Source organism: Cervus canadensis, chromosome 26 (genome assembly GCF_019320065.1).
Source record: "Cervus canadensis isolate Bull #8, Minnesota chromosome 26, ASM1932006v1, whole genome shotgun sequence".
Lineage (NCBI taxonomy): Eukaryota > Metazoa > Chordata > Mammalia > Artiodactyla > Cervidae > Cervus > Cervus canadensis.
The window spans coordinates 30,712,983-30,726,283 of NC_057411.1; the positions used below are offsets into that span (position 1 = coordinate 30,712,983).

The window sequence follows — 13,301 nt, forward strand, 5'->3', positions numbered from 1 at the left end:
GTATTCTGACTCTGCACGTCTGTGCTATATGCCACTACTGCCAAACTACAGGTATTGTTGGCTTGGAGACAAAAAACCAGGATAAAACTAGGAAAAGGGAGGGGACACTGATGTGGGAGGACTGGGCAAAGGATGGGCATGCAAGTAATAGCAAAGAGAACAACAAAATGCTTCTTTGAACAAGTTAACTTAAATTTGGAGAGTGTCACCATGGGAAAATTGCTCAAATTACCTTCATGATGAATTCAATGTCTTACTAGTCAGTGATTTTCAGATGGCAGCATACAAAACAATCACCTGGAGGCTTGTTAAAAATACACGATCTGTTTTGTAAATCTGAGCTGGAGTCAAAGAAACTGCATTTTTAACATAGCACCTGGGTGAATTTGATGAACTGTACTTTGAGAAAACCTGGGCTAGAAACTCTTATTCCTGGATGAGAAATTTTCTCTTGAAGTTGTTTCCCACACCACTTCAACCCACATAAAGATCTCATACTCTCTTTTTTTTTTAATGTGTTCATGTTCAAATTCTATGTCAAATATCAGCATGGGAAACCTTAGTGTCTGGGGTAACCTGTGGACCAATAAACACAATAAATTGAGTGACAGTTCAAAAATCTCGTCTACCCATTCACTTGTTTGGAAGTCAAAGATGAGGAAATATTAACATATCAAAGAAAGTGAAAGTTGCTCAGTCTCTTTGCAACCCTTTGCGACCCCATGAACTATACAGTCCATGGAATTCACCAGGTCAGAATACTGGAGTGGGTAGCTGTTCCCTTCTACAGGGAATCTTCCCAATCCAGGGATCAAACCTATGTCTCCCACGTTGCAGGCAGATTCTTTAGCAGCTAGCCACCAGGGAAGCCCAAGTGTACTGGAGTGGGTAGCCTATCCCTTCTCCAGCAGATCTTCCTGAACCCGGAATTGAACAGGGGTCTCTCACATTGCAGGCAGATTCTTTACCTGCTGAGCCTACCTTCTAATGTAAGAGAAGATGTCAATTATTATCACTATAGCTCATATACTGTATATATAAAATTTGCTTTACACATTTTGATGAAACAGGTTGGAATTTTTATTGAAATTGTTAGGTCATCAACCTCATATGACAAAATTCCTAAGACAAACAAGATTTGCATGTGTATTTAAGAATGATATTCTAAATTATTGGGGGTCTAATACAAACCAACCTACAGGCCAGTCACAGTTATTCTGGACTAGTTCCATGGCTCGATATAACTGTTAAGACACCTACAAGTCAAGGTGTGATACCTAGATCAGCAACATCAGCATTGCCCATTGTCCAGGAGCTAATTAGAAATTCAGACACTCAGCATCCCCGCGCCCCTCCCCCCCATACTGAAAAAAAACCTTCATTTTAACATGGTCCCCAAATGACCCATCTGCCTGTAAAAGCTTCAGCAAACTTTCTTTCAACTATTTCAGAGTCCTTATCCTTTCCTAGTTTACCCAGCTTTGAACTAACTTCTGGCACCCCTCTCTGCCCCTCCCACATATCTACTTCCCCATTGTTGTTTCAGTCACTTTCGGTTCCTTAGTCTTTTTTTTTTTTTTTTCGGTTCCTTAGTCTTATCTCCAAAGGGAAAACACACAGATTCCAACTAGGTAACTCAGACTTCAGACTTCATTCACAAGTTTCTATTAGCCAGAGAAAACCCTGCATCTTGAGGATTAGTGTTTCTGAACAATATGCTCACACACCTGAGCCCACCAGGTAGTTTCTTTAAAGCAGCAAGTACAGGAGTGGGTGTGGGTCATTTCCTATAGCTAGTCCGAGGGTGTTCACCACTGACTCTCCTACATCATTGTTTCAAAGTCCTGCTTTGGCCTCTCTTGGTTTGTATTGAGTTGGCCAAAAAACCTTGGGTTTTTCCACAACATCTTATGGAAAAACCCAAATGAAGCTTTTGGCCAACCCAACACTTAAGTAAAAAGCAGTCAGCCCATTAAGTAATAATAATAATAAGCCCCATGTAAAAAGAACAATGCTATTACATAAAACAATATCACAGGCTCCCACATTTTCTGTTGCAGAAAGCTATTGCTCCTGCTAAATCACAGTGATTACCCTGGAACCACCTGGGGACATGCTAATTTATGCCCAAAGCAATATTAGTTATTATTGTTTATTTTACTTTCATTATCTAAGTAGGCACAGTGGAAACCAGGCAGGTTGCTGTAATTCTGTCTTCTGGTACAAGACTGGGAAAAAGGATCGAACAGTAACATGAAAAAGCTGCCAATAGTTCTAGTAAATAACACTGCAAGGGTCAGGCATCATTTCTTATCTTCCAATTACTCCAGTTCCTATCATCAAGTTAGTAGAGACAGTCATGTGCCGGGTGCCGGAGAGAAATCATTCAGGTAAGCTGAGGCTACTCCTTCTGTTTCTCCATCTGCTAAGCTGTTAACACGAAGACATATTGACAAGGGCTCAAGGAAAACATGGAATATTTCACCAGTAAGATTATGCTGCCCTAGAGACAGATGTTAGAAAGCTGTAATATTTAAAAATAAAGGGATAAATACATGCTTGAGAGGAAGGAATAAAATAGTTTTTAGAGTTGGGAGAGAAAATTAAAAAGAACAGTAAAGATGGAAAGATGGATGAGAGGTTTGTGTTGGCAAATCCTTATGTAGGAAAAAACTTTTATGTCTGCCTCAGGCAATCATTTCCTATTAGGCAGGCATTCTTCGAGTGCATTCTTAGAGTAGATTTGTAAGAGGAGCTTAGGAGGGCTGATTATGACTACAGAGAACAGATTTCTGTCTTGTCATCGGATGGTTAATGTCAGGGCTTTAACTTTAAACCATATGCACTAGTTTTCATAAAAATTTAAACATGAGAAAAATTACACACTATGGGAATTCACATTCAGTGAATAGAAAAACATTAAGTAATGATAACTGGATTTTATCTGGTGACCTCTGCTGCACTTCGTCAAAAGTGGTCAAAATGTTTTGCCTTTACTTATTTTTACTGGGGAAAACAGTAAACAGGATTTTAATAGTGGGTTATATAAATATTTACAAAAGACATATAGTTGTCACATGTTAAGTCAACACATTTTAAAACTCGATTCTCCCTTTTTTTGCTATTGTTTTCACATTTTTATAAATAAAATGCCAAAAGGAGCAAGAGGAAAGTGAAACGAATTTTGGCTTTGAATTCAAATAATGTGAGTTCAGGTCCTAGATATTTACTTTGCCTCCTTGAGCTTCAGGTTCGCCATCTATAAAGTGGGGATAATAATACTTACCTCCCAGTTGCTGAGAGGATTAAATATATTGGTAATAAAGGCCCTAGCACTGTGCCTGAACATTATAGGTTCTCAATAAACGGCAAGTTATGTCACTAACCAAAAAAAAAAAAAAAACAACTGACACAAACAAGCAGATTAGATATTCCAATTTAATTACTGGTTGTCCTTTTCTTAAAATCTCCAAGTTCTGATTGCGTAATAGAAGCCCTTATCACTTCCTCCCACGGGGAAGGAGGAGAACACCTCTTCAAGAAAGGAGAGGATGTGAGAGAGGACAGGTTCCTGGAGAAAGGAAGAGGAAACAGAACACTTCTACCAGAAGAGGGGAGAAAGGAAGAGGAAGGGGGCGTGAGGTCTGACTTGATGGTCCTGACTACCCCCTCAAGAATGAAAACCCAGAGAAACAATGGCAAAAGCTAAAAGCCCGGGAGCTTTGGGAGTTTTCCCTGTTTCCTGTTGTGTATTTTAGGAAGGGACAACCTTACAAGACAACCACACCCAACAAAGGACTACTACAAACACAATAAAATGGCAGGCACGGTGTGAGCAGGCCAGGGACGGTTCGGTGATGGCAGGCCTCAAACTTCCTTGGCGTTTGCACAGCAGGCTCCTGTGTCCGCGTATTCCATCATGATCCTGGTGGGGTATGTGGAAGGTTGAGAGTGAGAAGCCATTGGGGTTGGCCTGAGATGACCCCTGAGCAGATGCTACAGAGTTCACAGGATAAGTCAGGACTCGGAGAGCAGATGTGGTTGAGACACGAGGACCTGCAATGCTGTTGAGAAGTGAAAAGAGAGCAAGTGAGCAAAGGAAGGCTATAGACTCTGACCACTCTGAGAGAATAAAATCTGGGTTTAGCCAGTAACAGATTTTGGCAGCAGATCAACAAGGCACTGATAGCCAGTTTAGACCCGCTACATCTCCATGGGAGCCAGTGAGAAGTCAGATGGCAGCACAAAGAGCCACATGTAAATCTGAGGCTCTCTCCCCTCTCTGTGGTGAAGACACATGAACTTTTCTTGACATCTAAGTGAGGAGAAGGGGACGACTGAGGTTGAGATGGTTGGATGGCATCACCGACTCAATGGACATGAGTTTGGGTAAACTCTGGGAATTGGTGATGGACAGGGAGGCCTGACGTGCTACAGTCCATGGGGTTGCAAAGAGTCAGACATGACTGAGCAACTGAACCGAATCAAAAAGCCACTTCTGCCAGGAGAAAGGGGAGTGGAGAGAACAATGAAAGGCTGAGATCTACCCCAAAGATCTTATTTTAAACTTAAAGAAATTATGACACTTTTGCTTGTCATCTTCAAATTCTACCCCATCCTACTCCACTCAAAAAGAAATTTATCTCAAAAAAAAAAAAAGAGAGAGAAAGGAAATTTATCTCAATTCAAATGAAATGAAAAGTCTTTTTAGCTCTTGATAAGCTAGATGCAATGCGTCCAATTCTAGAAGTCATATTTTCTTTCTGTGAGACCTGGAGATGAAACCAAAATACCCGTTATGTCTCTTTATTCGTAACTTAAAAGCATTCTAATTACACTAGGTAATAGGAAGTAGTACCTTAAGTATACTTTCTCTCCTTTCCATTTTCAAATTCTATATTGGTAATTTGGGAGGGTCCTTCCTTCCTTCTTTCAATGACTATATACTGAGAACTTACAATGAAGGAATAATGTGCCAGGAGTTAAGGAAATGAAGATAAATGAAACATGGTGGTGGCTGTTCAGTTGTTAAATCATTTCTGACTCTTTGCAGTCCCATGGACTGCAGCATGCCAGGCTTCTCTGTCCTTCACTATCTCCTGGAATTTGCTTAAACTCAAGTCCACTGAGTCAGTGATGCCATCCAACCATCTCATCCCCTTCTCCTTCTGCCTTCAATCTTTCCAAGCATAAGGGTCTTTCCCAAAGAGTTGGTTCTTTGTATCAGGTGGCCAAAGTATTGGATATTCAGCATCAGTCCTTCCAACGAATATTCAGGGTTGATTTCCTTTAGGATTGATTGGCTTGATCTCCATGCAGTCCAAGGGACTCTCAAGAGCCTTTTCCAGCACCACAATTTGAAAGCATCAATTCCATGGCACTCAGCCTTCTTTATAGTCCAATTCTCACATCTGTACATGACTACTGGAAAAACGATAGCTTTGACTATATGGACCTTTGTCAGCAAAGTGATACTTCTACTTCTTAATACGCTGCCTAAGTTTGTCATAGCTTTTCTTCCAAGGAGCAAGTGTCTTTTAATTTCATAGCTGCAGTCACTGTCTGCAGTAACTTTGGAGACCAAGAAACTGGGACATAGGCCCTATACTTAATAAGGTAGAAAGGTTTGTGTGATATGTGAATGGAATATGTAAGTTGGAGTATTGCTTCCCATTACTGAGTAGCTGCAAATGAAACAACAGAACCTTAAAATTGTAAAGATGCACTGTTTTCCCACCTATCAGATGTACCCAGAAGTAGTAAGATAAAGGCTATTAGGCACAGGCCAGTTAAAAAGCATTTTTGTACAAAATCATAATTTCAGAAAAGCCAAAATCATAATTACAGAGAAGTCAGTTTCCAGAATAACAACAGTGAATCAAGCAGGACAGGCAGAGGCATATAATACAAAATGTTATTTTTGAAAACAAGTGTATTTGCTGTCATGGAAGATGTGGGAGAATAGGCCAGAAAGTCTATCGTCATTACCTTTTTCAATTTGTTTCAAATATTGTTAAAAGAGGCATGCAAAAGAAGTTATATAAAAACCAATTCTATAGTTCTTTTAGTTTTCTCGGTAAATACTGCTTGATACAATTAAGACATTAAGATAAAATATGAATATTACTAGTCCTTAACTTATTAGCTTATCAAGTTCAAATTCTTACACTACTAGGATTCCTTAAAGACAGGCAATGGCAGCCTGAGAAATATGTTAATTGTTGACATGACTTCCCGAGAAAAAAACAGAGTTTTATGACTTGGAACTTAAAAAAAAAACCCTATGATAGTCTGAGGATTTCAGTCTGAAGAAACAGCACTGCAGAATGTTTCAGGAAGGCTCTTTGAACCACAGCCATTCACAGAATAACTGTTATTATTGTCTCTTCCTTACCTCTTCTACCACAGAGCTCCTTAGCATGAAGAGAGTATAACATTTAGGAAAAGCCTCTGCTTTTATCACTTACCTCTAACAAAGTTCGTATTTCAGTCGTCCTAAATATATACATGGCACACTGGCGGAAAAGTGACATTGTTACAGATTATAAATAATTCAACAAACGATATCTATCTGATTAGTATTTCAAAACAATATTTTATCTCTTCCCACCCCCCCTCCCCTCTTTATCTTCATACAGTGCAGCAGCATTTGAAATCTATGGTTTCTGGCATATCTGGGGTAAGGTTATACTAGGAATTTACCAGACCTGTCAGTCTCTAACTTTCTTCCATATTTCATTATATCATTCCAGTTATAATTAGTTGTCTGGTAAAATTAAGAACAGTCTATTTCAGTGAATGCTCATGTGAACATTTAACAACTTTTTGTTAGGATGACAGCTTAGCGACAGAAAGAATAAACCAGAAAGGGAGAGTCACTCAAGTAACCTTGGTTAACTCAGTATTGCCAGCTCAATGGAAAATTCTAAGATTCTGCATTTTTTCCCTTTTTGTTATTAATCATCCACATATTTCTTGTCAGGAGCATCAATTTGATGGCATTCCTGCCTTAACTAGCATGTTTTGAACTGACCTGTCTTCATTGCTATGGCTCCTTAGAAACTCTGCTGTTGACGAGCATTGATTCAGCTGAATGCTTTGACATTCAGCTTGTCAGTGAAAGCTATTTTAATCATTAAGATGCATCTCCCTTCCAAGGCTGCAAACTGTTGCTGCTCATACACAACATTCTATCACTTGATTACTGTGGAGAAGAAAAAGAGGCTGGATGGTTACTATCACTGCAGTTTAAAAGCGAAAATTTACAGAATAAGTAACTGTGTGTGAGGCACTGTGCTAAGCAATTTTCAGGCATTGTCCACTTAATCTTTACCCTGGTGGAGTCCCATCATCTGAGTTTGCATCCCTGTTTTCCACTTACTGTCTGAATGACAGGCATTTCTCATCTGTAAAATGGAGCAATGCATTTTGCATGTACGTGTGTGTGCTAAGTCACTTCAGTCATGTCTGACTCTGTGTGACTCTATGGATTTAAGCCCGCCAGGCCTCGCTGTCTGTGGGATGGATTCTCCAGGCAAGAATACTGGAGTGGGTTGCCATTTCCTCCTCCAGGGGATCTGCCCAACCCAGGGATCGAACCTGCGTCTCTTATGTCTCCTGCATTCACAGGCAGGTTCTTTACAACTAGCACTACCTGGGTACATACTTTAGAGGGATTTTAGGAAGATTAAGAGAGACAGTTCACAAATAGTCCCTAGAACAGTACCTCTGACACAGTGCTCTCAGTGACTTTTATTACCATTTTGTAGAGGAAGACATCCAGTCTCCTTCGCCAGCTGCCCTATTCACCATCACTTCTAAGGAAATGGCAACCCACTCCAGTACTCTTGCCTGGAGAATCCCATGGAGGGAGGAGCCTGGTAGGCTACAGTCCATGGGGTCGCAAAGAGTCGGACACGACTGACACTTTCACTTTCTAAATCTTCTAACTTTGTCTCTGTTGCCCAGACCCAAGAGAAGATAAGGGAAACTGAAAAGTTATTTCTTTCAGGACTTTCTTCTGTAGGTATTTTAACTCCAGTTCCACAGGGGGAATGCCACAATTGTGGCTAGATAATACTTCTGTTATATTAACCTTTTAATTTTTGTCTCTATTCTTTCTTTTCTCATAGAAGTCTTTTCCCATTCAGGCAGCTCAGTGTATGTCCTAATAAACCCCTGCTGAATGGGACACAGATGAGGGATGGTAACTGCAGCTTTAGACAATTCGGGGAATTTCCATGTAGAGGGGTCAATTCTTCCAGGCTTTAACAAGAGGCATAAAGGCAGCAAGGCCGGCAGGGTCCCAGATTCCCATGCTGACGTTTCTGCAGAAGACATGTGTGTCGTGTGATTAAGCAGACAGCTCAGATAGCCTGGCAGAATTTTCTGTGCAACGTTTTGGCGAGGGAGGGGGCAACAGAGAGATCCCAGGCTTCTAGCCAGGCATGGAAGCAGAACTTCTCAAAGTCCAGAGCACCACTGGGGTGGTTCCCACTGCTGCAGAAACTATGCTGTGTGGTTACCAGAACTCATTCCTTTTCCTCCCAGGCATACAACTAAACTACATTATCTAATCTTCCCTGCAGATAGTTAGGAAAATGAGACTGACTTTTAACACCTAGATAAACCTCTATGTGTATTATCTTCCCTTATCTGCAAGTTGAATGTATATGAACAAGTGGACGACATGATTCTAGAAAATGGCACTATATCAGGGACCTTTAGCCTGGGATCCATTAACTGAATTTGGGAGAACCATGAACTTGGATTTGGAACAACAACAAAAAATTCTGGATTTTCACTAGCCTCCAACTAAAATTTAGCATTTCCTTCAAGTATGAATATAGGCACTAAGGCATAGTAGTGTGTTACAATCCTTGCAACTTTATCACCAATACAAATCACAGGTTTTCATATTACATTACAGCTGTTGGAGGTATCTCCAAATAGCATTTACACTCAATTTTCTTGTAAGTACATAAATAACATAAGACCCTGATGTTGGGGAAGATGGAAGGCAAAAGGAGAAGGGGACAGCAGGGGATGAGATTGTTAGATTGCATCACTGACTCAATGGACATGAATTTGAGCAAACTCTGGGAGACAGTGAAGGACAGGGAAGCCTGGCATGCTGTAGTCCATGGGGTGGTAAGGAGTCAGACACGACTTAGTGACTGAACAACAAAATAAGTTTATTTTAAAATAATTTGATAACAGTATTAATAAAAATTGGTTTCCTTTGTAATCGCACAGATTTTCAAGGCTTTAAAAGGCAGTTTTCTGAGGTGTCCTTGAGTGAGTGAAGTCACTCAGCTGTGTCCGACTCTTTGTGATCCCATGGGCTGTAGACTACCAGGCTTCTCCATCCATGGGATTCTCCAGGCAAGAACACTGGAGTGGGTTGCCATTTCCTTCTCCAGGGGATCTTCCCAACTCAGGGATCGAACCCAGGTCTCCTGCATTGCAGGCAGATGCTTTACCCTCTGAGCCACCAGGGAAGCCCTCTACTGAGCCTCTCCTAAAATTCTTACTCCTCCCCACCCCCACAAGTATGGTGTCCTTAGGCTTCACCAGATTCCTAAACAGGGTTACGGAGCAGATAAGAGTCCTGAATGACTTCATGGAGAAGGGCCCTTCTTTTCCTCTCCCCTCCACATCCCTACCATAATGCTGACTCATACTGGACCATGATGTGAGAAAATGTGTGTTACTATTTTTAGTTATTGAGATTTGGAGATTAACTTTTAGAACAACTAGCCTATGCACATTAATACCCTTGCTACCAAAATGGCCCAAACATGGCAGAGAACACCTGAGACCTGAAGAGGCCTCTGACTGGAAAGGACCCAGAGGGGCTCGTAAGGACCAAAGGTTAGATGGAGCCAACGAAGATGTCACAGTAGATTCCAACATGGAAGGATACTTATGCTAAGTACAGGGAACACCTCTTTCATCTTAGAAATAAAGGCCAATTACAGTAATATAAAGAAACATTTCAGTTATTCCTGAATTTGGACACTGAGATTTCTAACTGCCACACAATAATTTTCTTACAATTATTTATTATTTTCTCTTCCCCTGCTAAAGTGACAGTTATTTTTGTTTCTCAGATCAGATATTAAGCAATCTCCAATTATCTTTGCTTACTTAAAATCTTACTCAGGTAGAGTATAACAATTGAAGAGAAGCGGATAACCACAAAGATAAGATGCTATATAATGTAAACATCAGCCTGTGCTAATCACTGGTGTATACCAAGCTCCAAGTCTCATGCCAAGCATACACAAATTTTTATGAATGAGTAAATGAGTCAAATGGCATTTAATTATATGCAGTGTGTCACTCATAACACGACTTTGTTCTGTGAAAGTTTCTGTCTTTTTCATATGTAAGGGTAAGGTGACTAGAAGTTAAAGCTTCTAAATTGACCCTTGAAATTGTTAAGGCGTTACAACTTCTTTAAGGGAAATTAAATAGTCTTTTAAAACTACTTTTCAGTGACTGGTTAGTGGGTAGTAGGAAGAACAATAATTGCTTTTATTCTTTGACTTTTCATGTTGATTTTCACACATTATAGAATGAAAAATAGCATAATGAACCCCCCAAGTACCTGTTACCTAACTTCAACAATTATTACATGTTGTCCTTCTTATTTTTTCTATTTCCCCCTCCCTAACCTCTTTTTTTTTTTTTTGCTGGAGTATTTTGAAGTAAATCCAAGGCCTATTATTTCAACTCTAATTACTTCAATATATATCCTTAGAAAAGACCCTGTTGCAGGAGGCAGAAGGGGATGACAGAGGATGAGGTGGTTGGATGGCATCACCGACTCGATGGACGTGAGTTTGAGCACACTTGAGTGATGCTACACTTGACCAGTGACTTCAAATGTTGCTAGCTTGATTGATCCATCATTGCAAACTGTCCCAACTTTCACCTAATGGCATCAGTCATTGATGACAACTGCCTGATCTATTGTTTCAAGAGTTTCAAAATGGCAACTTTATAATTCTAGCATTCTTTCTACCTTTATTAGCTGTCATTCTATAAAGAAGAAATTTCTTTCATAAACTATGTGGATATTCTGAAATACAATTCATATCGAAAAGGCAGGATAAATGTTGGGTTTTTTTTTTTTTTTTCTTTACTGAATTTAATCTACTTTCAGCATGGAATCCTATTAACTTCCTATAATGAGCAATGAGTTTCCCCCAACCCACTCTACACTCCTCCCCAAGGTCAACAGGGTGTTTTCACAGTGAAATCCATTACGGCTAGAATGGGATGGGATCTGGCGACCCAAGTATGGTGCAGGAATTCAGGGGAGATAGGAATTGGGTCAAGGAAGTGAGAACACTTACCTTAAGCAGGCTCTAGGAGGTGGAGTCTGAGTCTTCTGAACTGTCCTGGGCATCGGGGCTTTCCGTGGATTCGCTGGGTTCCTTGCTGTCACTCCCGCTACCATCAGTGGCCGGGTTCTTCTCCTCTTGACAGGCCACTTCGGAACCAGGAAGCGTGCTGCCCTGGGTCTCTTGGTTCTCCCTGGAGCCCAGCACCACATACCCCTTCTTCAGCTGCAACTGCCTCCTCAGCTCATCTGCCATCTGCGACAGATCCCGCTTCATAGCATAAGCATCTTCTCCATCTGCATAGTATCTGGGTTCCACCTCACTAATCTGAAAGTTAAGAGTGTTAGAATAGAGGTGCAAGGCTGCCCGGTTACTCTTCCTGACGTGCAGGGACACGTACTTGGCGCTAAAGTTCTCAATCATGGCCCGGGAGGCCTGGTCCATCAGCTTCTGGGCCAGGCCGAGGCGCCGGTGGGAACGCTTCACAGCCAGTGAGGTTATGTGTCCGTGAGGAACATCATCTGGGTCCTCCTCCATTTTGGCCAGGACGTAGCCCACAATCTTCCCGTCCTCGTCCTCAGCGATGTAAGAGAGCTGGGGCCAAGAAAGGCCATGGTAGAAATAGTATTTCATCTGGTAATTCTCGGGAAGGCAAAGGAGGTTGCAATGTTGCATGTTCATCAGGTCGTCTGGCCGAGCATTGCGGATGTTCATGATGGCGGCAGGCAGCGAGCTGGGTTTGACGGAGGAGACTGTGAGAAAAGCTACCGCCGCCAAGCCCTGTTTGCCTTGGTGGAATTTGAGTCCAAGGGGCGGAAGCTGCCGGGCTGGATAGTGTGGAGACTTGGTGGCGGGAAGGCGGGATGACCAGCAGACGGAAGGGGCGGTGCTAAGGTGTGGCTTCCGGAAGTGCGCACCTAGTCCCAGCCAATGAGGTTTTTCACTTCATTGTGCGTGTGCGCACGCAGGCTTGGGGGTGGAGCAGTGGAGTTCCTGTTGACCTCAATGATTTTAATACAATGTCTTATGTTTGATCTGTTGCTGACGTTATTCTCTTGTTTGTTCCAGCTGTAACTTTTTAATTTGGATATATCTGTATAAATGTTCACAAACTGGATAAACCCCTGTAACTAGAATTTAGAGCAAGAACTAGAATATTTTGCAATTGCAAGCACCCCAGGACACCTAGACACCCACCCCTTTCCAGTTCTCCCTGTTCCATGTCCCAAGTGTAACTATGACCTAGATTACTAACAGTCTTTATATACATGAACTCATAGTGCAAACACTCTTTTCGTGTCTCCCCCCACCCCCACCCCCACGAGCTTCCCTTGTGGCTCAACTGGTAATCCGTCTGCAATGCGGGAGACCTCCGTTCGATCCCTGGATTGGGAAGCTACCCTGGAGAAGGGAAAGGCTACCTGCTCCAGTATTCTGGCCTAGAGAATTCCATGGACTGTATCCATGGACTCTCAAAGAGTCGGACACGACTGAGCGACTTTCACTCACTTTTTTCCCCACTCAATACTTGTTTCAGTTACCTCGTTGTGTATAGTTGGGAATTCCTTATACTATTTCCTGTTTTATCTTCCATTGCTCCAAAATACCACAGTTTATTCCCGTTGGACTCTTGCTGACCATTTGTATTATTTTTAATTTGGGAATGGTATGAATAGTGTAACAAACCGTTTTGAAGCATGTTTTTTGTTGACACGTGCGCATTTACCTAGGATTATAATTACTGGGTCAGAACAGACTGTGATGTTCAACTTTTATATAAATACTGCCAAGCCTTTTCTAATATGTTTGCTGTACATTTTCATCAACATTTGGTATTTCCCCATCTTTTTCATTTTAGCTGTGGCATAGCGGGGTGGAGGGTGGTGGGAGGGTGGTAGAATTATGCTGTGTTTTTATTTTGCATGAAGTTGAGCACCTTTTTTACATGCT

The 13,301-nt window shown here is 41.4% G+C and overlaps 1 protein-coding gene across 1 annotated transcript; it reads right to left on the reverse strand.

Moving 5' to 3' along the window:
• Window positions 1–1,091: 1,091 nt before the first annotated feature.
• NAA11 (N-alpha-acetyltransferase 11, NatA catalytic subunit) lies at window positions 1,092–12,207 on the reverse strand. Its single transcript, XM_043448098.1, has 2 exons — window positions 11,364–12,207; window positions 1,092–4,064 (listed from the first exon to the last, which is right to left on the reverse strand). The coding sequence occupies exon 1, from the start codon at window positions 12,063–12,065 to the stop codon at window positions 11,376–11,378; it is 690 nt and encodes a 229-aa protein (XP_043304033.1). The 5' UTR covers window positions 12,066–12,207; the 3' UTR covers window positions 1,092–4,064; window positions 11,364–11,375.
• Window positions 12,208–13,301: the final 1,094 nt, after the last annotated feature.